Genomic DNA, 27333 nt, shown 5'->3' on the forward strand with positions numbered 1-27333 from the left:
GTACCGTAGACAGACGAGGCGCGGCTCAAGGCTGCACATTGTTGTGTGACCTTTAGACAAAATTACCTCTATACTATAAGCATAGGGAATAGGATACAATGCCTAACCTGAGTGGGAGCGTAGGATGTACCTTATACGTACCTACTTTCTATGAAACTGGCTACATTAGGTATAAGTTTCCAATTTATAAGTCATATTTTAAATCAACGACGCCGCGACGGTAACAGAAATCTTCGTGAAACCAAAGTTTAATTTCGGAGAATTTATCATAAGCGCTGTTATTGATAACTTCGATCGAGAAAAATAATTTCTTTTACTAAAAAGCAAATTAAACTCGTAATTCATTCGCAATCATGACGCCGCTGATACCTGTCTTCCATAAAATGCCAACTTAATTTCATTTAACTAACTTTGCAAGTCTTCTTTCAAATAGTATTGTGTGTCTTTTAGTAGCCCTTTATTCTTCATAATATTAATTTTTATTCCAAGAGTTGAAAAGATCACAATTATAGGACGAGGTCTGTCTCCTTTTTTCCCAACTCGTCTTACCTCTTGAATATCTCTGAGTTCTATGTCAGTGTTAAAGTATTTTTTTATAAAGCTGACAGTATTGTTTTGAAGGTTATCGTATGATGATTCTTTTTCTTCAATACCAAAAAATACAACATTTCGTTGTCTTGCCTGTTTTTCTAAAAAGTATATTCTTTTCTCTTGATTTTCTACCTTCTCCTTCAGTTTATCATGTTGGTCTTGCAGCTTCAAAAATTTTTCTTCCAATATTTTGTTAATATTCTGTGTAACCCGTTCTGTTACCTTATCTGCACTTTTACGAATCTCAGATTTTTGTTCATCAAGTTCTTTTTGTATATTTTTAAGTGCAATCATAATTTCTTCCATGATTCTCGATTTATTTCTTTGTTTTGGTACTAGTAGAACCCTCTGGCGGTGGCTCGGTGTGCTGTTCTCGGTGCGCGTGGCGCCCTCTGCTGATTCACCCCGTCAATTATCGATCTGTCGTTTCGAGTATTTTTGCAACTCATATATTTTGAGGTTATAATATTCTGAGTTCCAATTTTTCCGTTTGTAATGGGTATCAATGCACTTCAGAACATACAATAGACGTTTCTGCACTTATTGATTTCGATCTCACTTCAAAGAGGTTCATAATAACACTGAACACACACGAAATTTTGTCCATAAGTTCATTCTTGTTTTTATTGTTATTTTGCACTTTGATTAGTTGTCTTCATTAAATGTTTTTCTGCACTTAGTTCTATATACGTTGAGACGTTCACACTTTCCAAAAAACACTTAATCTATTTTTAAAACACAAAAATTTACGCAGCTGATCTTAACCGTGGCACAAGTGGCGCCCTCCTCCTCCTTTCTGCTCTTTACAAAATAACAAACAAATACATAAAAAAGGATTACGCTAAATATAGAGAAGACACTATAGAAAGTCATTTACAACACACAGGAAGCACAAAGAAGGCATTTAAGGAACTTAGAACGAGCAAGACTTGGATAGAAGGACTTAAAACACAAGATAGAACTTTGTGCAAGCGCACTGACATTATAAATGCGGCATCAGACTTCTATAGAAAACTGTACAGTGACAGTGACAGGTCTCAAAATAGCAACATCTCAAACATGAATGAAAATAAAAACGAAAGGTATGTAAAACCAGTGGATGAATCGGAAGTCATAGAAGCAATAAGAAGCTTGAAATTAGGGAAAAGCCCTGGATCGGACAACATCACAAATGAAGTATTGAGACTAGCACACAAAATATTAGCCAGACCATTAGTAGAACTATTTAACTTAATACTACAAACCTCTGAAACACCCACACAATGGTCTGAATCAGACATCATACTTATCTACAAAAAGGGTGACCCGAAAGATATTGGCAACTACAGACCAATAAGCTTGCTACCGAGCCTCTACAAACTCTTCTCTACCATTATAAATAAAAGAATCAGCAGTACACTGGAATTAAAACAACCAATAGAGCAAGCAGGTTTTAGGAAGGGATTCTCAACAATTGACCATATCCACACACTAGAATTAATCATAGAAAAGTACCAAGAACATCAAAGACCGCTATACATAGCATATATCGACTATCAAAAGGCTTTTGATACAGTAACACACTCAAGTATATGGAACAGCTTAAGACAACAGGGTGTGGAAGACATATATATAAAAGTCATCCAAAGCATATATAAAAATAATAAAGGCAGAATTAAGCTTGAAACTCTCGGACCAAGCTTTGCTATAGAAAGAGGCGTGAGACAGGGCGACCCCCTATCTCCAAAATTATTCATAGCCATCTTGGAGGCTATCATCACCAAGATAGACTGGAGTAAGTCAGGCCTGTATATAAATGGCGAATACCTAAGTCACTTAAGATTCGCAGACGACCTAGTGTTGCTATCAGAATCGAGCACTCAGTTACAGCAAATGATGGAAACTCTACATTTGACAAGTACCAAGGTGGGATTGAATATGAATCTCTCAAAGACTATGGCAATGACAAATAGACAGAGAAGGATATTAACAATAAATGGAGTGCCACTCGAATATACAGATTCGTACATATATCTAGGGAAGCAAATTAGTTTTGATCGGAAAAATAACGAAATGGAAGTAAAAAGAAGAATACAACAAACTTGGAACAAATATTGGAGTCTAAAGGAAATTTTTAAAAGTAACTTCCCTATTACCATCAAAACGAAAGTTATGAATACCGGCCTTCTACCAAGCTTGACGTACGGTTGCCAGACGTGGAAATTCACTGCAAAAATAAAAAACCTAATTACCACTTGTCAAAGAGGACTGGAGCGCAGCATGCTTAAAATAAAGAAATTAGACAAAATACGACACACAAAAATAAGGTCAATAACCAAAGCAACAAATGCGTTAAATTACGCACAGAAACTTAAGTGGAAATGGGCGGGTCATGTCGCAAGGCTTAAAGACCAGAGATGGACCATAAAAGCGACCTTCTGGAAAGGACCTCCAGGTAAAAGGAACAGGGGAAGACCACTGACACGCTGGGACGACGAGATCAAAAAGACAGCCGGCCCAAACTGGAAACAGATAGCACAAGACAGAGATAACTGGGCATCTTTGGAGGAGGCCTTCACCCAATAATGGGGTTCCTACAAACTGTGACAGGTATTTGAATAGCTATTCATAACCAATTAATGCTAGCTAAACCAACGGTTAATTAATACTTAGTTATTAAATTAAATAAAATTAGTAGTATCTAAATATACTTAGTTAAGAAACCTAAAGTCATTGTAAAGTTAATTTGTAGGAAATAAAAGGCTTTTTTATTTTTATTTTATTTATTTTTAACTTTGCAAGTCATTCTGCACTGAAAAGAGTTCAACGCTCGCAACAGTCACATCATATTCCAAAACCTTTGTTATAAGAATTTTTGGGCAATCATTACGAACGGTACCGTTGCGGTAGTTCTGACTTACAAAATGTCTTATCATATTAATTAAAGTCTCTACAAGTAATTTTATTGCTGTCGATTTAATTAAAATCGGCAATTTCTATGCAAATGAATTCGTCTTAGCCAAAAACGGCTTTATGTGAACGAGTTTCATACAAAAGCATAGCCGTTTCAGTAAATCCAAGCAAGAAAAGGCAGTCCCACGGTTGCTTTGAAACTTAATCTCAGATCTATGAATGATATCATAGCTCTTGATCCGGGTCGCGTTGGTTGAGGCGCCAAATATACCTATCGACTGTTTATTATCTTTTTGTCTGCACTTTAAACTCGACTAGTTTTAAACAAACTGCCAATCGTAAACTAAATTGGGGCGTTGAAGATAACCATTTAAATATGATTGCGTTAGTTGTATATATAATGTTGTTTTGTCAAGATTTTTTGTGTTACTTTTAATTATATTTAGAGCAGACAAATAAATAATATATTACACCTGTTGAGAATATACAAATATCGCCCATTTGACATTAATGAACACCCACATATTATTTGCCTTATTAGACGGTAGTTACAGATTCTTATTTAAAGTAGCAAAAAATTACCGGCTACTTTGAAGTTTTGAATCAATTAGATTTTGGTGTAACATTATCATTTTCGTCAATAATACTTTTACAACCACATAATGTGGTAATAAGGACATTATTAGTATTGCTAACACACATCAATCATAAGTTATGTGTCAGTTAGCCAACGGACTAAAGCTAACAACGTTTTTTTTACAGAATTAAAACAACTTGAAGAATTAGCTTCATTATTTATTTTTGAAATAATGATGTCATGTGGTTCGTTAGTTGTTATTGCGTTTTACATTTTGAACTGTAAGTGGATAAGTATTTTGCATTGTACGACATGACAAGAGTTTTCCATTACAGGTGCTGTACGGCGGATACTAACTGTTCCGTGTGAAAGAGGGCAACACCGATACTATAAAGAGTTTTTACAGTCTATTCTCAAAGTGAAGAACTTCGAAAACGTGTGAAATTAACGTTTCGAGTGACATCGCGTGTCTGCTTTTAACAAATAAACTATTTATTTTCATGATCTAATGTAAAGTTACGACCATGTCGACAATGTTATGATGCGAAAGTAGACATACGTACTCAATCAATAAAAAATAAAGTTATGAATCATGCAGGTATATTCTTAACAAGTATGAAAGTCTATAAAGTTATACTTTTGATTTATAGATTTGATTTACACTTAAGTTAAATACGTAGATTCCATGTTGAGACTATATTTACCAGAAACCCCTTGTATAAACCACATGAAAAATAAATACCTAGGTAGGTACTTACTTTGACTTTCACTCTGAAATAATCTCAGTTGCATATAAGTTATCCATAACAAAAAGTTTGTCCTCAAATAGCGATATAAGATCATATTACAGACGGATTATCTTACAATCTCGAACGTGCATAACTACAATGAAGTGAATAGATAATTAATATGAGAAGCGATCGTCAATCAGCCTCGACAACAAATATACAGTTTCAGCATGGGAACGCCTTCGGTTCCAGCTGATTAGCCTCTCCAGTTGCATGTGGATACCGTTACACAACGTGAGTATAACTAAACAATGTAAGAACCACTGTAACACCATAGTTAAATAATAAACACTAGACTTATTAATTCAATACTCTTGTACAATGAGATGTTTTCATACGAGAAAATAATGAATTCGCATAGCCTTGGTTGGAGGCAACAAATATGTTGGTATGAAACAAATCACCACTTTTCATTGCTGAATCATTAAGCTACTGTTAATGTAAACTCACTCTTGTGGGTATAATCATACAGGTAGACCAGGGTGCCTGAGTCTGATTTGGCTCTTTTTCAGTGGATTTGACGACTTATGTGAAACTCATTTTTGATTTTGCCTCCAACTTTATTTTCAGGCTGCTTACAATGTGGATCTTTTAATAAATGTCACACTTATCGCTATATCCACAGGAGGATTTTAAGTGTCACCTAACTCGTAACTAATCAACGACAAAGAAGCCTGTCACACCAAAAATTAGGCAGATTTTAACCACGCTTACATTAAGTATCCATGACAAAAGCAATTAGAGATATAATAAGTGACGCACATAGGTACAGACATTAATTAACTACTTCCTGGAGTTTGTATCTCTAACGTACTTATTTGAGCATGACTGAGTGGTCTATATTAGTTTCAACGCCCTGTCCGAAATAACGTAAAAACGTTAAATTGATTGGTATCAAAACATTGAATTTGCACGAGCTGGAGCTCTTTTTATAAAACAATCAGAATTTTATAAATAAGAAGTATTACATTCACTGGTTTGTTTGATTTTTGTTACAGGTAAACAAGTGCAATTTTACAAGGAACACGTTTTGCAGTTAACTCTACATTCTACAAACATGTACGTACAGCTGGTGTGTGTAGGTTATGCTACTGCTCTTACACAGCTCAGCCTTATCTTTAGCCTTTATTGTCTCGTCAATTTTACGAAATGACCGTACTTTAGTGTTGTAGCACACATTGCGTAGCCTATTAAGAGCCATGCGACTACAATGGCTGACTTTCACTATTAGTCCGAACACGCACATCTAGGCCGGACGCAGTTTCTGGACCAGAAAGGATGTGTAACGTATTGTTCTTAAGCTTTCGTTTACGTTACACCTTTGGACGTTACATAAATAGGTACTCATAATATGTTTATTAATGAAAGCGGTAATCAAAGTTGCCACAGATGGTGTTATTTTGCCTTACATTTATAAGAAAAATGGTCGATAATTTGAAAACGTTCGAAATATTTGCATAGAAATAAGGTGCTCCAATCCACCAGTTGCAGTGTTTTAAACGTTAATTGCTTCCTTCGGAAATTCCTTTTCTTAGTCGTTTTCCTTATGCCTGAGGAACGTGATAAGGTAATTATGCGAAATGATACGCAAAGTTAAGTATATCTACTTACCGACATGTAGGTCGATTTTTATTAGAGTGATATTGCATACCAACAATTTTATTGAGAAAGTTTCGTTGCGATTTTCTTTATCAGTTAGGCAGTTTATATTTTTTTAAAGTGTACTTTCCAGGCTCCAGTGTGAGTTTTATTTTTTTGTCGATGTCCCACCTAAACGTGTTAACACTTTCAAAATACCGTTTATTCTGTATTTTCAAATTATTCAGTAACCATGGACTTTCCGTTACATATATTTCAGTTTCATCATCAACAACACTTTGATCCTTATTATTTTACTGGCTCTCCCGATGAATGGTTATGAAACGATGACCTCACAATACCTTTGGACGAATGATAACCGTGAGTAAACACTTACCATGATAAAGGTTCCCAGTGACTCAGTTTGTGGTAGGCGATGAGCTTCAGGGAGTGCTGATTGAATACAAATACCTACAGAGACGTTACAACGCTCTACATGACTCATACTTGGGAATGAAACACGTTATACTATAAAGTCATATTAAATAAATTAGAAGTTGACTCATCTATTTGCATAGTTTAATTTCCTTAACTAGATTAAAACAACTCGTAATAAAATTATTGTAATTTAGTGACTATACCTACATTAATACCTACATAGTTGGTAGGATTAAATTAACACTCTAGTTAAGTTAGGTTTATATTTGTGTGATAATTAAGTTAATTGAAATTATTTTTCTTATGATAGAGTCGTTAAATACCTACAAAAGTAAGTTTAGCAGAATAACAAAGTAGAACGAATTAATTCTTTCTTAGGCTTGAAGCGCTATCTTTCAGAGTTGTGCTACACTATTTCGTAGCTCGTAGCACAGGTGCCGTAGTTTATCTGGACACAATTCAATTCAAACAAAGTCAAACAGAGGGCGTTGAATAAATTCTCTTGATCCCCAATAGACGGCGCCTCTGTATCAAGCGGCAGTGAACGCAGCCGAAGCGAGCTTTTTCTCTCTCACGCAGAGCACAGAATGCTTTGAACCGTTTTGAATGTCGCTCTAACGAAAGCTTTGCTTTTCATCGCCGAGTGAGTACTGGGCTTACTTTGGAGCTTGTTGAGTAGCGGCGTTGTATATGATGTAACAGCGAGAGCCGTGTGTGTGTGAGTTGTTACTGGTAACTGGTGTTGTGGACGTGGGACCGGCGGCTGCCGCCGGCCCGCCGGCTGTGCCTCGCCGGCAGTAAGGACGTGTTCGCCGCGGTGACAGGTGCCACGCCGCCCCTGCACGCAAGTTGCGCTCGCGAAACTACCCCATTGTTTATAACACTTGTTGTCTTCGGCGTCCGGTGTTGATATAAAAACCTACTTATTCCCAATTTATTGCTGATAAAAAATGTGAACTTAGTGACGTGAAGTGGTTTAAGTAAATACCGGTTGGTTATGTTGTCAAGTACGACTTAAGTGCGAATTATTTTGTTAATTGACGATGTACACAAATCCCGCATGGATTTCTCTTCAGTGAAACGCTACTGAGATCTCACCTGCAGTTTATATGTAAGTGCCTGTCAGTAAATTCTTCTGTGGTTTGTCTTGATTTGTTTTGATAACGGGTAGAATGTAATTTATGTGTTAAGCGAAGCGTGATGACAGCTTCCACTTATTTTTATCTTGTATCTTAGTAGCATCCAAATAAAAGATGTAACAAGTTACAGACAAGTTGAACTTGCTTTATTTATGTCAAAATCAGTTATGAAATCGACTTCGGTTATAATTAGGTATGGTCAATGCTAGTATTTATTCTGTGGTATGGTCTAAAATAAAAGGTTTTCAATAGCCATAAAAATACTAAACCTTATTTGCTTAACAATTGATTTTATATATTCCAATAAGAAATATAGAGCTTTAAAAAACGGATGTAATTTTTTAACAGAGCACCTCATCTAAAATTCATCTGTCAAGTTTTTTCTGAAGGGCCTGTCCAAGTTTTCTGGCGGTCCATTAATATGTTTGATGAGTAATACTATTAGGGTCCGTTGTAGCGAGCACAGCCGAGGCCGCGCGGGTTGAACGGCCTGCGCGCGCGCCGCCTTGCATCCAACCGCGACTCTACTCACCTTGGCAATAAACTAATATCGTTCTTTGCATTGTTTTAAACCTGCTTTGGACTTAATGCTCAGTAACGGTGTTACGGTCGACCTGATTTGAGGGCGGCAAGCTTGTCGACAACTCCAATGTTATGAACATTATCCGTCATGGTAGCCGACTCTACATGATGTGAATGTAAAGTATAAGCGCTACACGGTATGTAAAGTTACGTTGCCTTTTTTGTATTAAACCAAGAATATTGGACACACTTATTTAACCATTATGGAAGTTAACTGCAGTTGTTATTTTTTAATAACAAATGTTTATTTAGTTAAATATGTTAGATCATGATGAAACTGATTAATACAGGATACATAAGAATAACATACCAATTTACTAATTAAAATTTGTGAAGACGCACTGACTTTGGAGAAATTAAACTTTTTGAACTTAAGTCACTGATATAGGTACCTTTTTACAATTGGTTTAGGGTTAAAATTGTCTTTAGAATTAGGAAAACTTTTTTCAGGTGAAGGGTGATTTTTTTCAATCATTTTCTCGGGTCCGTATTACGAAATAACACAAAACTCGACACAACTCTATTCAACTTATACTTGAGGTTGAATTGCAAAGGAAAGCGTGTCCCTCCCTACATGGCTTAGTGTTTTCTAGTTTATGGTATGACCCAAAGGGTCTCTGAAATATCGCACGGTTTATTGTTTTAGTTGAATAAATAATTTCAATACAAAAATAATTCATAGACGACCTACGAGTAGTGCATCTCAAATAGTAAAGAAGGTAGCCTATCTTAACCATAAAGTTAATATTCCTCCTTCGGGAGGAGGAATATTAACTTTATGATCTTAACACTTATTATTATCCGCAACACTAAATATTAATAAAAATATACTTTTATGAATATGTACGTACAGGTATAAAAAGATTGTCTCAGCAATGCTCCACACGCATACCCGTAAGAATCCTATAAGTTTCTTTCAGATGGAAGACGGTCCCTGGGGACAGCCATCTTTCTTCCTCCCGATCTGCTACTGTCAGTGATAACGAGGCCGATCTCATTTATTAGCTTTCGCTTCAAAACGAGCATTTTTTGTGGAATCTTTTCGGGGATTACTTATTCTTTGAGGTAACTTTCTACCCAATTTTCTGGCTCATTATATTTTTGGCACAAATTAGAATATCTCACGGAGTCAACAGTGAATTGAGTCATACCTCAGATCTGGATTGTGATTAGAAAGTTGGGAGCGATACGACGGACGGAGGGTCAAGTGCCCTCTTGTCGTCGATAGAGATTTGCAAATCTGGGTCCACTCGCCGAGCCACCCACTTCAAACGCTCCTACATCTTTTGTCCCCTGCCATGGAGGTATTTAAAGCCTTTATATTGCTGTTTTATTTAATTCGAAGCATTGAGCATTCATTCAATGTTATACGTACCTTTTTAATTTAAAACTCAATTTTATGCCAATGCTTTCAATATAATTAATATTTTAATAGGTATAACGATAACAATACTAACTCAATAATTTAACAGCAGATGTTCTCTCTAAATTTTAATGACAGCTTTTTCTAAGCTTAAATAAACTATTTTCATGTAATTTGCACTTTTCTTCAGTATTCTTAATACTATATTTTTAATGATTGCCAAAATTACAACAAGATTTTAGTCTCATACAATTCATGGAAAAGAAAATCGATTTCCTTCAATTCATCAATATGCTACTTACATATTTATATCTGTCTAATTAATAATAATTACTCGCATGTATTAGTGTACGTTTGTTAATGATAATAATTAAATCAATTAACGTCTCCAATCCATATTGCCGAACCTCTAATTAATTTGTACACTAACTAAAACAGGTTATATTGGAAGCTGGCTAGCAGTTGTGCTAAGTACTACTAATCTGCATGTGTGTGTCGCCGTGATCACGAATGATCATGATTTCATGAATATTTGCGGGTGACGGGGAGCGCGGGCGCGGGCGGCGGCCGAGGACAATAGATCCTTTGTTGCACAATGCCCATTTCCGATTACCAGATTGAATCGTGTCCGTCAAAGCGCTCCTGGTCCAATAATCGCCGGCGCGGAATGGACGTCATTTTTGTATGACGCTATTGTCATGTTCCGAAATCTAACATGAGCTAGTCAAAGCGGGGTCTGCACCGAGCGTTCCATAACCGCTGAAACAGACAGCGGCAAAGTGGCCGCGTTGACGCGTGATAAAACGAATTATAATTGCCTTCGGTTCATGTATGATTAATAGGTTATTATAGACAATGCAACTATTAATTAACGCGATAAAAGAAATTCACAAAATCGGTAGAAACTTTTAATCTTTGTACACACATCTACTTAATTAATTTCATTGATAATTAGTTGCGCGTGCCGTCACACAATTACAACAGTAATATTTTGTGAACAGCGATGACAATGCTATTTGAAGCGTCGCAGTTTAGTAGCTGCCTGGCTATATCTTTTGACAATTCTATTGTGAATGCTATCAATATCAATTCAAAGGTTCGTCTCTTCTTCGTGATTATTTTGTATTGCTTGGGGTTGCAGATTGGAGAGCCCGTCAGAACAGTTTGCGGTCAGGAACTTCCAATAGGAATCGAACTAATATAGCGCCGACGCTTCACGCTACAGCACTCCAGAGGCAGACTCTGGGGATTCTCAAAGTTTGGTTGTTATTTAATTTAACCTCTCGTTATGCGGGCGGGTGAGTAACGCGTAGTCTGCGAAACGACGCCCGGCGTACTGTTCATTGTTGCGGAAATTTAGACGAATTTGCGACGATCGCGTTTCATTAAGGGCCGTTTTAGTACGGAAGGAGCGCCGCTTTTAATTCACAAAGAGAGTGCGGTGCTAACGTAAAACAAAGTTTTAGAGGGGTTCTTCGTTAGTTGCTCACTCACAGGTGGAGCGCTGGATCGCGGTGAATATGTTAATTGTGATTACATACTTGAACGTGCAATCTTCGCACGTGCGAACTGACACGTGAAGAAGGGCGGAACTTATTAGTTCTAATCTATTACCGAACGTAAAAGGGAAACACTGACTGACGGCTGCGAGTAGCGAAATCAGGCCAAACGCGTAACATAGAAAGCCTTAATGTTACGAACACTTGATCTCAGGGTAAAAAGAAATCGGAACTGATCCGCTATATTGGATGGTTAATGAACCAGAATTGGGCAGAGAAAGAACAAACCTTAATTAATGACAACACTTACATTTAATTTTGACGTTGTTATGAAAATATTTATTTAGTTTTAAGTTTTAACTGAAAGCTTTTTTTAAGTTTGCTGTTTTTGTAGAATTTAATATCTTTTAGCTCATTCAAGCATATTATGTTTATGTACGGATTAAGTTTATTAAGTCGTTCCTGAAAGTGGATGGTATTTTAGCTATCTAAGGTCCGAAATACAGATGCTGACAAGGAATTCTGTAGATAGCAAAATTGCTACTGAGTTTCAACATTTAATTGAAATTGTAAGCTTCATACCAGTCTACTTGAGAAATGCGCATAATAAAGCTATACTAATCTGTATTTTAGGCGTCGGTGTTCTTATAGCCAAGTACAATTTAATGCAAAAGTTGTCCTAAAACGATTCCACTCCTGTTTTTAATAGGGCGAAACCGACAAGTCAACTTTTCTCTCCTGCATCTAAATAAAGGCAAGCGGTAGCTTAAACATGGTGGCAACCGGTAAAATGTCACCTTACCTGACTTTCTAGTCACAGGCTGATTGTAGAGAGTGCGGTGCCAAGTTGGACTTTGATAAGATTATTATTCATAACTGTTTCAAATAAATAATTTTGTTTATTTTTTTTTTTTTTTATCCACAACGAGGAAGCTCTTGGCCTGTATCTCACCTGATGGTAAGTGACGATCAGGCCGAAAGACTTTCACAAAAACGAGCTTTAGGTTAACTTTATTACGTTAATTTACCCTTTATCCTTTTGCTCGTGCTATTATTCGACTACCTATCTACTTTTTTCAGTGCACAAGCAGAATAATACTTTTTTCTAACTTACATCGTTGAGTCGGATTCCTAGGAAAAATACAATTTAAGGCACTAAAATCAGATTAAATTATGTATAAGTAAAATCAATATCTCAACTAGGAAACAATTCAACAGTTACCTATAGACTATGCATAAAGTTTTAGCTTCAAGCAAAACCTGACTTCCTGAGACCGAACTTACTTCACACTTTCCAAACTCTGCAAGATCAGTTTCCAGATACTACCAAGTGAGGGCAAAACGTTTGTAATGGTAAACCTGACTTCAGCTTAATGTCCCAGGGAATAATTCAGCACCTACACTATCTGCAATCTTCATACTAAATGTCGCCAAGGGTATGGAAATGATGAAGTGACGCGAGTCGGCGCACGCTTCCATGCACCGTTCATATCTTAATGCGCCTCGCCTCGACTGAGGCGGGCATTATTAAAATTCCATTTAGTGGCGCCTAGATTCGTACTAACGTTAGTTGCCAAACCCTCAGACCGAGGAAAGTGCTTTTCAACACTATTTCGGCAGATATACCTACATTATTATAGGTAGGTAGGTACTATAATACTATTACAAAGTCCGTAACTGGAATCGCTTTTCATAAATCATGCTGTTTTCGGAAAACTTATCTCTCTCATTCACTTGAAAACACTTAAAACTTAATCGTGACCTTGTCTTATGAAATTAAAACTTTGTAAAACCTAAAGTCCCAAATTATTCATTGAGGACTGTTTTTAATGTCAGTTATTAATTTCATTCACCAATATTTTTATCTGTAATCACCGGTTTTCAACATGATCATTCAGAGAGCCTTAATATGACGGTGAAACCCTACTTATTATGAGGCAAAAAGTGCACTGGAACTTTTAATTATCGACATCAACGCATCCACATAAAACGACAAGCTCTTAATTTCCTCTTTCCTATGGTTTCCAATGAGAAGTAGCACAGCTTCCCCGCCATAATTAATAAGTCTGCGAGAATACTTATCATTTTTGTCGGCATTGTTATTTTCTGTGTCATTGACCCCTTCCCATTACGTGAATAGAATAACAATAGAACTGTGAAACGAGTTCAGATAATTCGAAAATAATAATGATGGTATAATTATTGTGCTCTATAATAAACAATACAACGAACTAGTATTATTTCCCATGCGAGTTGAAAAATGTTAAACTGTGGGCGGTGCCGGTGTGTTCGGAGGTGAGCCTTCACATGGGCCGAGGCTCTCCTGATTGCCGCGGGCCGCCGCCGCGGGCTACCTGCCGTAATTTGAGACTCGAAAAATTACTCATAATAATAAATGTACCTACTAATTTCAACAAAAACTGGACCTTTAACTTCTTCGGTGAAGCGGACGGAACCTCGGAGTTGTAGCAGATTATCTCTGACTCACTCACGATTAAGAATAACATTGAAAGCTCCTCAATTGTGAAATATTTTTCCTGTGAAACACACCACTTATGATCTTACCTTTTAAAATTCTAAGCACTTTACACAGTTTAGCAGTGTTGAACGTATGTGCACTCGGATATCGACGATAATATGTCATTCGCAAGCAATTCGCAACCCTGCTTTTTGGCCCGACTCCAGGCAAGCACTCGGATCCAAGTCATCTGTTAACTTTATTTCAGAGCAATAAAATACATTATATCAGGAGTTGAAAAAATGAGCTGCGTATGGTATAATAGAATGTTGAAGGGTTTATTTTGCTCTATATTTCCTAGGAGATTGCGGTTTGGGGATCGTTTTGTTGTAGTAAAGTGGATTAGTGTAGGGGAACCGCAGGATATCATTTCCGTGGTGGCTTGGTACCTGTGTTCGAGAGAATTCTTAGCGGCTGACTTTGCCAAGGCAGCTGTAGGGTGTCGCTAGCGGGTTCGCCGTCTAGAAGCGCGAAAAGTGCGGCTTGTGTTGTGCAAACTTTACGACGTCCGTCCGTCCGCCGAGATATGGCCTCTTGGATCAATTTATTCTCTAACGTTTAACATCACACGAGTAGACTCATGTCTACATGCAACTTACGAGCGTGCGTGCAAGTTATGGCCTTATAAAATTTGTGCTGGATCATTTCACTTAATAGAAAAGCGTGTAAATATATATGCTGGAACATATCTTTGTAGTTCCGTAATGTGAAATAATATTAACGCAATAACAATAAAAAATAATTAACAATAACTGTGAGATTATAAGCGTTCCATTTCATTTGTACCAGTTTTCAAGGACCTCCTGCTATCGCTTTTAGTATAAAGTAGGTATTATATTTTTATTTAGCTACGTTTTCATTTATACATAGGTATGAGTACACTGTTCACATAAGAGTGCATATACGTGTATTATGGGATTAAGATGGAAACAAGTTTATATTTACCGGATTATTTAGATAACCACTTTGCGTCTGAAATAATTTATTGATAAAAATTTAGGGTATCCAATTAAAAAAGTTTCAACATAATATATTGGGATTGGGAATAATTTAGTTTCAAAGCACAAAAAGCTACCGAGCCATTCATGCGTAGAGTTGTTTATTTGTTTGAACTACCAAAAATACCAATAAATACTGATGCCTAAATATTTTTTTGCTTTTGGTGATGGCCCATATTTGTATTGTAAGTTTGAGTACGATAAGTTGATGACACTTCAAGTTAATAATAAATTACAACAAATTATTCTTTGTTACTTTGATGAAAATAAAGCTAAGAAGTTAAACGGGGCTAAAGTTGATAAATGGTAAAATAACTAGACAAGGAGAAATAAGTAAATTGTGTGTAAACAAACTGAGTCATACACAATCGTAGTTTCAGCTAGACTAGTGCTACGCCGCGCCTACAGGTGATCTCAACCGTCTTTGCTAGCTATTAATAATGTAATGGCATGGATCTAGACACGCACGAGAAATAAACATTATTAACATAGTTTTCTAATTCCATGAATAGTTGGGGACAATTGAGGTTTATTTATACAGGAGAAATAGTGAGGCGCGCAAGCGTCACGAGTCGCGCCCCGCCATTAGTATGCGCCGGCGGCGCGTGACGGCATGCGCGCGCGTCCGCTCGCATCTACACCGCGTATGAGTAACTTAATCTTAGTATACTACTAGCTTAAGCCTGAGACTATATCTATAAGGAAAAATTGGGTTTGTTGATAAATGATAAGCTCAATAAAATATTTGGGATAGAAGTGATAGAGTAACATACATAAGTTACTCCAAAACCTTAACGTTTGCTAATTATTATCTAAAGAATTTGTAACTCCTTTAAACTTTATCAATAACACGGTATTACCATTCTTTTAAATCGACTCTCCTTTTTTTTTCTTTAGACATTTAAATTGACCATAATCTTAAAATACAGGTGGTAAAAGTTTGTCGGTCACCATCAAGATTCAAATTGAGAGCATTGTAAAACAACTGGTAGCCCCAGTCCCACCGCCAGCACGGTAATGTCTGACAAGTCAGCTTTTCCATGAAACAACTGCCTACGGTGCAATGATAACATTTTCAAAGAATGTTATTTTTAGTACGAGCTGGTGTTGATTCCAATTTATGGCATGGATATAAGAATGTGCTTATCGAAGCGAAAAACTTTTACAGTCCACGTGAAAAAATAATTACTTACTACAGATATATTATTATTTCGTGACTTGTCAAAGTACAAAAAGTGTTCATTTATATGAAGCTTTCATCATAATTTCTCAACGGGTATGTAAACGCTGGTAATAAGTACTACTTATGATCATTAATAAATGCACATCGAAATTAACTCTGTTTAGCTTCAAATTAATTCCGACTTCCAGCTATAAACTTAACTTTTTACTTTTTCCTGTAATATACTCGACAAGCTCGATTATGATTATGATTTTAATCTCTAAACGTCGCGTCCATTAGTTAGCCGACATGTTTCAGCGAGGTAGTTATTATGGCCGCAGGCGACTAATTGTTAAAACTAGTTAAACATCTTTATTTTATGCTCTGATAATCTTTCTCGTATGACTTCGGAAATAAATTAATAGCATATGTTTGCAAGTGCAGCATTTTGATCTTAGAAATAGTTGGTTACGCACGTAACGCGTATTCCGTTTGAAACTGAGTTGTAGAACCGGAGAAAAACAGGCGAACTTCATTTGTTACTTTCCCGGTTCGTTACTCGATGCATATAGGAAGTGACACACGTGAGAATATGAGTGATTACTGTGAAAACGATGTTATCGTGGGTACGAGGCGCGAGCGTGGGCGCTATGCTGTATCTAATTGTAGATAGCTATCTCGCGTGCATCCTCTCGAACAAACAAAGGGAAAAATCGCAACGAGTGAGATTCGAGGGCGACCGCCACGGAGCGCCGCTCGTCGCAGAGCCACGATGTCAATCGCGACTCCTCTTTTTGCTTCCTGCTCAGACAATGACGGGAAAATGTTTTCTACGTGTGGGGACGGGGTCGGAGCGGGGTGTGGGGTCAATAGCGGGAGCACTAATCTCTGCCGGGATCGTTCGGATTAATGGTTCGTACTGCCGTGTCTGTTGTTTGTTTCCTTAAAGTTCTTAGTTTGTCTACTTGTTACAAGGTTCTTGATGCGCTACATTTGTGGTGTTGCGATGCGTTTTCTTTTGTTTCCGCGTGATGTTATTGTTTTACTTTGCGTTTTGTTTTTCCAGGTGGACGTTTTCTGAGCCCAAACTAACGGCTACTTGTTTTGTTTACTTTTGTTCTTGTTCTGTGTGCCTATGATGACCGAGTTTTGTGCTTAAAACTTTGCTCTACAAAAGTAATAAGTATAAGTAATTTTTAAAGTAATAAACAAAATATTAAATCTAAGTTATTTCTAACTTTAGTTATTATTAACAACCTCTGTTAAAAAGTGGAAAGTTGTATAATTTTTAGAAAATATTATCGTCCATATTTCGTTAGCTGTCGCGTTAAAACAAGTTTTATTTTTATTGTGTTATATGCATGACGTGTATGAAACCCAGCCCAGCTGCGCGGCATGAAAATGAACTAGCTCTTGAAATGAAAATTTTTATCAGGGCGTCGCGGTGTAATTGAGTAACAAATTGATACATCCCCCGGGAAATCGGTTTTGTAATGAAATAAAAAAGGCCTTTTTAATGTAATTTAACACTGATTGGGTTGTTTTCAATGTTTCTTTTTATTTATGTTACATTACTGGTAATTGACTGGAAAATAGGCCAAACATTTCGTACAGCTTTCGTCGTCCTGTAGGATAAGTATGAGTTCATTTCGCTGCTAAAGTTCGTAACAATAACAACAAGACATACGAGGTCGTAGCGTCGCGACTCCGTAGTTAGTAACTTTGATACTTATTGTGGCGCTATTTGTGGGCCGGGTTGAGGAACGCAAAATATTGTGTGATGTCATGACAAATGAGCATGACGGTGAAAGTGTTGCCTAGTTATTCTACTACATACCTATTTGTTCTTACGTTTTAGAAAAATAATCGTACCTATACGGGATGAAAAGTACGGTAATGTTAAAACAAAACTCAAACAGCGTTTTTAAGTACATATTTGCTTCATGTGGTTTACAAAAACAGTCACTTTAGTCTACGACCTAATTTTCAATTTGAAGTATGGTCGTGGAATATACCTAGTGGAATTTTCTCCTGAATATAACTTCGACAAAAGATAATGTCAAATAATAAAATATTGATTTGAACTCACAGACTACTTTACTACTCTACTTAGTTTTTGTCACCATTTTATTACACAAGTACATAATAATTTTATTTTACGGCTTACATTTATTTAACAGAAATCTTTCATGTAGTAGAAACCGTAAGAACTGGAGTTTCAAAATAAAAAGTTCTCAACCACTTGCAGAAAGTCTAAAAATATTACAGTTTTCAGCTTCGAAATTAAAGCTCGGCATGTGAAATCTCGCTTTAACTAATGTTCGTAGCGACAACTACGAGCGCTTTGAGCCGAGCGTAGCTACACGTTTGATACTTTACGCCCGCAGCTTTGTAAACTGAGCTACAATTTAAGGACATACAAGCAAAAGTTAAATAAATCTAGCCTCGAACAATTAATTAAACCTGTTTTATTAATAAAACAAAAACAATTCTATTTTCAATCTCCTAATGTTTTCGTTTTCGTTTAATGTTTCTTTAATGCTAATTTTAGCAAAGCCAAACCTCCCTCGAAGTAATAAAGGGTTTTGCAATCAAGGAAAACCCGGCAAGCCTTTTTCTATTTGCACACAAACTTTACTGTTGCTAAATTTATGAAAAGTTACTTGAAAGCCATATAAGTTACCCAGAACTTGAAGTGCTACGTGAAACGTAATGAAATTCTCACAGAAACATTCGCTGGAATTAAAACGAAATTGAATTGTATTCCAGAAAACAGTAGAAACTTTGCCAAGTATGTAATTACTAGATTAACCTAACAGAATTTGTAACCGCGATTGTAGAATAGTGTTAGTTCACTTTTCTAGATTAGCAATTATCTAAATTAGTTACATTAGAGAAGTAACGTGTTTAAACTATAAACTGAAGTAAATATACCTACATTTTTCCCGACTAAAAACTACAATACGCGCGCCTGCTAAAATAAAAAACAGTTGTTAAAAGTTTGGTCCCGCAAATCCGCAATCGCGCACAGCGACCAGCGCCCTCTGCACTCATCAAAACACACGAAATGTATTTGACGCAAAAAAGGCTGTAGCAGAATCAAATCCGCCTATTAAAAGGGGCGCTGCTACTAATTAAAATAAAATTGTTAAAACCGACCCTCAATGCTCGCTCACTGAATCTCCCCGGACTAACTTTTAACGAGGATATATTTGGTTTCGACCAACCCTTTGGTGATTTTACTATTGAGTCTGACTGCAAATAACTCAGTAATTGACTTCAAACAACTTCAGGCTTTGTAGAGAGTCAAAGGTAACATACGTATACAGCTAGGTATCCAGGAAAATTAGGAGCTTTGGAAATGTGAGAGATTGAGCTCTGTATTTCGGAGCTCGGATTGGTCAAGGTTTAAATTTTCATGACATTAACTCTGTCTGCGAGTTGGAAGCTACATTCATTTATGACAATAAGTATTTTGTTAATATGTATTTGTATTTTCAAATGTTTTAACTTCTTACACTAAAAATAATTGCTTATGTTACAAGTGATTTTGTTGATGAGAATTCACAATTGATTATTATAGACATGTGTGTGTAATGTTTTCTTAATGGACTAAATGTCGTGAACATCTAATATCAAATAATATTATGCATTAATTAACTTGCATAATAATTAATCAACAAAACTAAAATTAATAAATAGTTTTGTTGATTGATGATGAAATTTATTAATTTAACAAAAAAGTTTCTATTTGAAAAAAAAAAAACATTCTAATTTCAAATCTCTTTATCACAGAGGTCGGCGTCGGTGGTGGGGCGGGCCAGGATGATGGAGTGCCTGTGCCCGGCGCCGCGCACGCTGGCCTGCCGCGTCGTGCTGCTCGACGAACGGGAACTCCTGCACGAGATACAGGTGAGATGTTATCTGTGGTGACGCGTGACGTGCAAAAGAGCGGGAAAATTTTTGCGCCGCTATTGTGAATTGAAACGTTGTTTTCCTTGACAGAAAATTCGGAACGTTTGCCAATTTTGTAGTTAAAATATTTTTTTATTTTCATACAAGTCTCGTAACATTGAATTTTATTAAAGTGAGAGTATTACGATGACGATGACAGTATACTATTAGAAGTGTTACCTAGGTACTACATGTGAGCTGAAGAATTACCATTTTTAGGATCGTAAATTATATGCGTGTCATATTTTCATATTAAACAAAAGAAAAACTGTGTACGTGAAAACAAAAGGGAAATTCGAGTCAAAGGTAATATATTACTTTTATTCTGTTATAATAAATGCAGGACGTTGTTATTACTTCGTAATTTGTTTACGAGGGAATCCTAAAACAGGTTTTTCCACACTTTTCCTGTGGCCGAGATTGCGAGGGGATTATTTCTAAAATCGACCTGTGCCGTGGCGGCGTGCGGCCGTCCCGGTGGACGGCGATAGCAGTTTTCAATTTTCGCGTATATCTACGAAACAACGGGGTTTTTCTGCGCCTCCCGTCCTTCACATATGAAGTGTTGCTATTCTGAAACGAATTATTTGAAGTACACCCGGGGGCTCAAGGAAGGTCTTTTATATGCGAGGCTCGGGTCCAAGGTGCGGATGAATTCACTGAATCGTACGTCGTCTCTATGAATATTAAATTCTATTTGGCTGGCATTGTCGCCGCGCGGTGAATGTGAGAGTGGTTCGCGAGTCGCGTCGCGGCCCGCGACCGATTCTGCCCTCGCGTGTCCTTGCTCTTCACATACAGTTATTATAATGTGTACATAATGCTTAAAGCTTGTAAACTGGAAATTGATGAATCATTCATTGATTTATTATTCTATTTTTTTTTAAAACCCTAATAAGTACTTACATGATCATAAAAATATATTATTAGGCACTTGACATGATATTTACGTTGTGTGCTCTTTTTTTCTTAACAGACTCATCACAGTTACTTTTTAAAGCTTTCGTAATGGTGCTTGTAACTTTTGATGTCGTAAGAAATATCTTGTACCTAAATTAGTAATAAAAGTCAGACTTTCATTGCAAAAGTTGTTTGGTAAACACGAAACACAAAACATTTGCTCCGAAAACGCAGAGTGAAAAAAGTTATTTAAAGAACCATCCCAGTAAGATTTAGTTACAGCCTCACTCCCTGCCGTATAATGGTCCTCCGTCGCCGACCTCACACGCAATCTCTATTATCTTGGAAACTCTCGCAAACTTGAAAACACATAAGACTGCCGGCTTCGAACGAATTCCGCAGTTATTCAGATAATACTTGCATAAGTCTCTGTCATAACCGTAAACAACGGAGGAATTTATCCCTGAAATGCTTTTGTTTGGGCCTCCGCGAAGACCCGCGACTTGTTCGTCAAACAAATTCCCAAGATATATGGAGCTAGAATCATCCAATTTGGTTAAAGTGGAAGCGATGAGACTTCGACGTTTCTAGCTAAGTTGTATATAAGATAAATCGCTATCCTCCCCTTACACTTTTCGTATCACAAACGTATATTTGTCTTATATGGATCTACTGCTAACTTTTCTCTATTCACATTGCAGAAATACCAAGATTTATTGTAAGGGAGACGGAATGGAATTATTTTTATTCCTTTTCAACTTTTTATATTACTTGTTCAAGTAGGTAAATAAAATTGTGATAAACGATTGAATTAGGCCAATAGTTGCTCCTGTACGGCTAGCACGAAAAACTTTCGAGTTCAAATCGTTTGCGTGCTCGAATCGTCATCAAAAGATTTAGTTAGAAAACTACAACAGCGCCCTTGTGAACGTGTTGGAAAGTGAACTTAGTATGAGATGTGGTTGCACGAAACTTATTTTGAGAATCAAAATTGTCACGTTATCGTTTAATTCGAAGATTGAGTATCGAATTTTATCGAATACGCAAGCGATTCGAAGACGAAAGTTGTTCATGCTAGAGGTACTGAAGTAGGACTTTACAGTAAACTTTTTAATGTACGATATTTTTACATACATTTCCTATTTCACAGGCTGCAAAAGGCTTTATTTAAATAGAATATTTAACAGGAAAATATTTTATATGAATTTAAGCGACATAATGTTCAAAGGATTTTATTCCAAACAGGATAAAAAACAGTTTTCAAAAACGGCGAACACCGTAATCGGTGAATTTGTGCTCCCATTACGTTTATTACAGAAAATTATAGATCAGTCCGATCAATGATCTGTTGGCAGGCATTGGCCTTGGTATTTGAATTCAAACGAACTCATACAACGGGACACAGGAATGGAAAATCACGCATATTATCTTTGTTTTTAAATGAGTCCTTATACTATTTGGGAAAGTGACTGAACAATAGAGATGAAATATCCAGGATTGCAATCGAGGTGTTGAAAGTTACAAAGGGTTTTGTTTCGCCTGAATTGTGAGGCGCCTCGACTCTACTTTATTTGGTTCAAATGGAGAATGGGGGAAGGCAAGGAATTGCACAGCAATTTATGGAACGAGCCTAGTGTCGGCGGCAGGAGGTCATTGTGTTGTCGCGGCGGCAAATTGACTCGACAGCATTTCACGGTCTGCTGCGCAGTGCACCTCCTGCTCGTTCTGCTTTATTGATGGCGTCTTCATTGTCCTCGTCCGAGTGCTGCCTCCTTTGTAGCTTCAGCAAATATACGTAATATAATTAGCATCGTATAAAGTGCTTTTTTTAGTTGACAGGTATTGAATCAATATTCATACCCGATTAATTTAGTTTGTCTATATTAATTGATTGTAGAGTCAACAACACTATTGTGTAGTGTATTTTGCATTAAGATATAATTAAAGTCATTTGTCTTAGGTAGGTACCTATGCATTACATCCACCTAATATACGGCAGTGCTTAGCTTGTTGTGTTGTCGTCAATACAAGGTCTGACGATGGTCTAACTAACGAATAACTCATTATAATGTGAAACGTAGAGCGAAAACTTCCCTAGTAGGGATTTTAAAAACGTTTTCCAGAAAAGGACAATAAATTATCCGTATTTGTATGCCGAGCAGTGGACGAGATTAGGTCGAAACAAACGAAAATTCGTACGTTTAATTCTACACCCGCCCAATTAAACCCAAACACATAGGGCAGGATGTCACCACAATTTATTTTTGCTGATCCTATCGCAAAAACAATAATATATGGCTGTGGAAGATTGATTTACAAGCTTTGTAGGCAATAAATTGTAATATGTTGAGGGTAAACAAACAGCACAGCCCTGGCGGCCCGCGGGCGCGTCAGTCGCGTCCCTACATCAACTCTGCCAGATTTTCAAATCGTTTGTTATTTTTCGAGCTGAACGTACGCTGGGAGCAAACAGGCTCTGTTATTAAATCATTTATTATTCAACCCAGCGAACTGTTTCGTAATTTTCCCACAAGCCGAAGGTAGCTCTTAAAGGCGAAAGCTTATTTGGTGATATGTTAGTCTCACGATTTTGTTAATTACGCATCCATTGCCGTACTTTATTCTTGCTCATTCTCGTGAACATTATTATGTATTTTTATTTAAATCAGGGCTAGCTTTTAATGTTACTAAAAGGCATTCATTTAAATAAATAAACAAAAAATAAGTCCTTGGACATTTTACATTGCGCCATTTAGTCTCTTAAATAGGAACCTTTTATACATGGGCTAGCGGCCGCCCGCGACTTCGTACGCGTGTATCCCGTTTTACCCCCTTCATCTATCTTACGCGGTTTAGATTTTTTCATACAAATATTTTTTCCCGCTAACTCCCGTTCCCGTTGGAATTTCGCAATATCCTGTTGTAACTAAGCTTTAAGTTTACTAAGGGACCTGCATGCCAAATTTCAAGCGTCTAACATAAGCGGTTTAGATTTTTCATACAAAAGGATTTTCCCGGTAATTCCTGTTCCTGTGGGAATTTCGGGAATTTCTTTCTTAGTGCACCTCTACGGTACCTAAGTTACGTCCCTTATAAATTTCAAGTGCCTACGTTTAGCCGTTTAGGCTGTGCGTGGGTATGTCAGTGAGTCAGTCATACAAAAGGTTTTTCCCGCTAATTCCAGTTCCCGTGGGAATTTTGCAATATCATGTTGTAACTAAGCTTTAAGTTTACTAAGGTACCTGCATGCCAAATTTTAAGCGTCTAACTTACGCGGTTTAGATTTTTTCATACAAATGTTTTTTCCCGCTAACTCCCGTTCCCGTGAGAATTTTGCAATATCCTGTTGTAACTAAGCTTTAAATTTACTAAGGTACCTGCATGCCAAATTTCAAGCGTCTATCTTACGTGGCTTAGATTTTTTCATACAAATGTTTTTTCTTGCTAATTCCCGTTCCCGTAGGAATTTTGCAATATCCTGTTATAGCTAAGCTTTAAGTTTACTAAGGTATCTGCTTGCCAAATTTCAAGCGTCTAACTTAAGCGGTTTAGATTTTTCATACAAAAGGATTTTCCCGCTAATGCCCGTTCCCGTGGGAATTCCTAAGTATCCTATAACCTGCCCAGGAGTATGTAGAATAATTGTACCAAGTTTCGTTAAAATCCGTCCAGTAGTTTTTGTTTCTATAAGGAACATACAGACAGACAGACAGACAGACAGACAGACAGACAGACAGACAGACAAAAATTTTACTGATTGCATTTTTGGCATCAGTATCGATCACTAATCACCCCCTGATAGTTATTTTGAAAATACATTTCATGTACAGAATTGACCTCTCTACAGATTTATTATAAGTATAGATTAATAAATACTTTACCTAGAAACAGTTATTTATAGACACGAATATTGAGTGGGGATCAAACACGCAACTGTTGGCAACAGGCGACCATCGCGTAATTTTTTATCACATGCGAAGGCAAAACTAAATAAAACTGAAGTAGATTGAGAATTTTAATAAAAGGTTTACGCTAGCTCTACAATGTATCAGTACGGCTAGCACAAAAAACTTTCGAGTTCGAATATTATGCGTATTCGAATTGCCATCAAAAGATTTTGTACGAAAACAACAACAGCGCCCTTGTGCACGTGTCGTAAAGTGAACTTAGTATGAGAAATGGTTACACGAAACTTATTTTGAGAATCAAAATTGTCACGTTATCGTTTAATTCGAAGGTTGAGTATCGAACTTTGTCGAATACGCAAACGATTCGAAGACGAAAATTGTTCATGCTAGTGGTACAGAGGTTAATGTATCAGAATGTAGACATTTAAAATACTTAACAGTCAATCACTCGCCAAATTAACTGCTTGTGTTCTCAGCGGTTAAATTTCTAGAGAGCATTTATCGCCTCACACGCAGCGGAGGCGCACGCAAGCCCTTCGTGCAGCGCAGCCTCTCATTATGGTGCCACTGCGCATCAGTGCCGACTACTGGTCTTACCAGTCCGCATGCGTGCGAATCTGTCTAATCGAGGAAAGTCGGTTATTCAGAAATGCTAATTGGCGACCGCGTGAGATCGATCCGAATTTTGTTGCTTTCTAACTTTTTTATTTAATTTGAAAGTATAAATAATTTATTTAAAACTTTTTCTCATTATCATTTATTAATTTACGAATGCTTTCAAGCGTGGAATATATTATTATCTATGTTAGTATTGATTAGTGTAGTGAATCGATTTTCAAAACGGCCCCCTTTCTTGCGAATGGATGCATTATGCCATATTGTTACAATTGCTAGATCCCCAATTCACTCAATTGAGTAGTTGAGCTTCAATTCACTATGATTATCAAGATGGGCCTATTCGCCTACTAGATTTGATAAATTGGTCTTGTATGATTATATCTGTCATTTTGTTTTGTAGGACAACAGCACTGGACAAGCGCTTCTGGACGTGGTTTTCAAACATCTCGACCTTCTGGAAACGGCCTACTTTGGATTACGTTACGTCGACCAGGATAATCAGACTGTAAGTACAAAAGTAGTAAACTAGATTATAATTGAAAAGAGCTTCCTCGTTGTGAAAAAAATGCATTTTACTTAATAGTTTAAACTGCATTTTTAATTTGCTATAAAAGTGTTCAAGAATAGCACCGTAACATTTGACATTCTCTACCAAAATGTCATACATTTAAAGATCTGGGGGCACGGCAGTGCCCCCACCAAGTCGAGCAAAAAAGCGGCACGGCCGTACCATCCTTTTCTCGAAGCAATTCAGGCCATTTTCGACCGCCTGTAACTTCGTTGTGGATAAAACTAGAAGGCTGAATTTTCATTAGCTATGCAGGCATTGTAAAGACACGGTATATTTAAAATTTCATTCAAATTGAACCAGTAGTTTAAGAATTATAACGGGTCAAAGTTACTTAATTTTGTCACTCACTGACTGACTGACTGACTGACTCACCGATCATCAAAATTCTAAGGCACTTCTAGCAGACCTAGAAGCTTCAAATTTGGAATATAAGTAGTGTTTGGTGTATGAATCAAGGAAAAACTAAAATATTTGGGGGCACGGTAGTGCAACCGCCAAGTCGAGTAAAATTTTTCAATTTCGGTCCAGTTTTCTAGATACATAACTGCTGTCTACAAAATACAAAAAGAAATGAGATCCCATCAAAAACAATACTTGTCAAAAAAACCAAGTCTCGCAACTCAGTTGTTCTACGGTAAAAAGTTGTGAGATCCATGTAATACCAAGTCCAGGCCAGGAAATCTTTAACGTTTTACATAAATATATTGACTTGGCCATCGCATGAAAACACGTGTAAATTAAATTATTTAGTGCGATGGCCAAGTCAATAAATTTATGTAAAACGTTAAAGATTTCCTGGCCTGGACTTGGTATTACATGGATCTCACAACTTTTTACCGTAGAACAACTGAGTTGCGAGACTTGTTTTTTTTGACAAGTATTGTTTTTGATGGGATCCTACTTTTCATCTCACATCTTACAATCACTATCTCAGAAATACGTAGGTACCTATTTAGAGTGAAATTTATTTGACCACTAAAGTAAGAGTTCCAAATATAAATTCTTCTAAATAAAATGTTTTTTCCGCAGCATTGGCTAGATGCTGGGAAGCGATTACGGCGGCAGCTCAGAGGATCGGACCCTCACACCTTTTACTTCGGTGTCAAGTTCTATGCTGCGGATCCTTGCAAGTTGCTGGAAGAAATCACAAGGTAAACTATGCACATTTATAATGTGATTTAAATAATTCTCAACTTTCAAAGAGGCAGTGACCCCAAAGCGACCATATCTAACAAACCAATAGACAAGTAAATTAAT

The 27333-nt window shown here is 36.9% G+C and overlaps 1 protein-coding gene across 1 annotated transcript in view; it reads left to right on the forward strand.

Annotated features, from left to right (window-relative positions):
• Positions 1-7679: 7679 nt before the first annotated feature.
• The window catches only part of LOC135081156 (band 4.1-like protein 4), a gene marked incomplete at its 3' end in the record, with an annotated part of 50523 nt that continues 30869 nt past the window's right edge, over positions 7680-27333 (forward strand). Inside the window, exons 1-4 of the mRNA XM_063976199.1 lie at positions 7680-7975; positions 19921-20037; positions 25906-26010; positions 27106-27227. Coding sequence (XP_063832269.1) covers positions 19951-20037; positions 25906-26010; positions 27106-27227 — 314 coding nt within the window. The remainder of the gene's footprint in view (positions 7976-19920; positions 20038-25905; positions 26011-27105; positions 27228-27333) is intronic.

Source organism: Ostrinia nubilalis, chromosome 1 (genome assembly GCF_963855985.1).
Source record: "Ostrinia nubilalis chromosome 1, ilOstNubi1.1, whole genome shotgun sequence".
Lineage (NCBI taxonomy): Eukaryota > Metazoa > Arthropoda > Insecta > Lepidoptera > Crambidae > Ostrinia > Ostrinia nubilalis.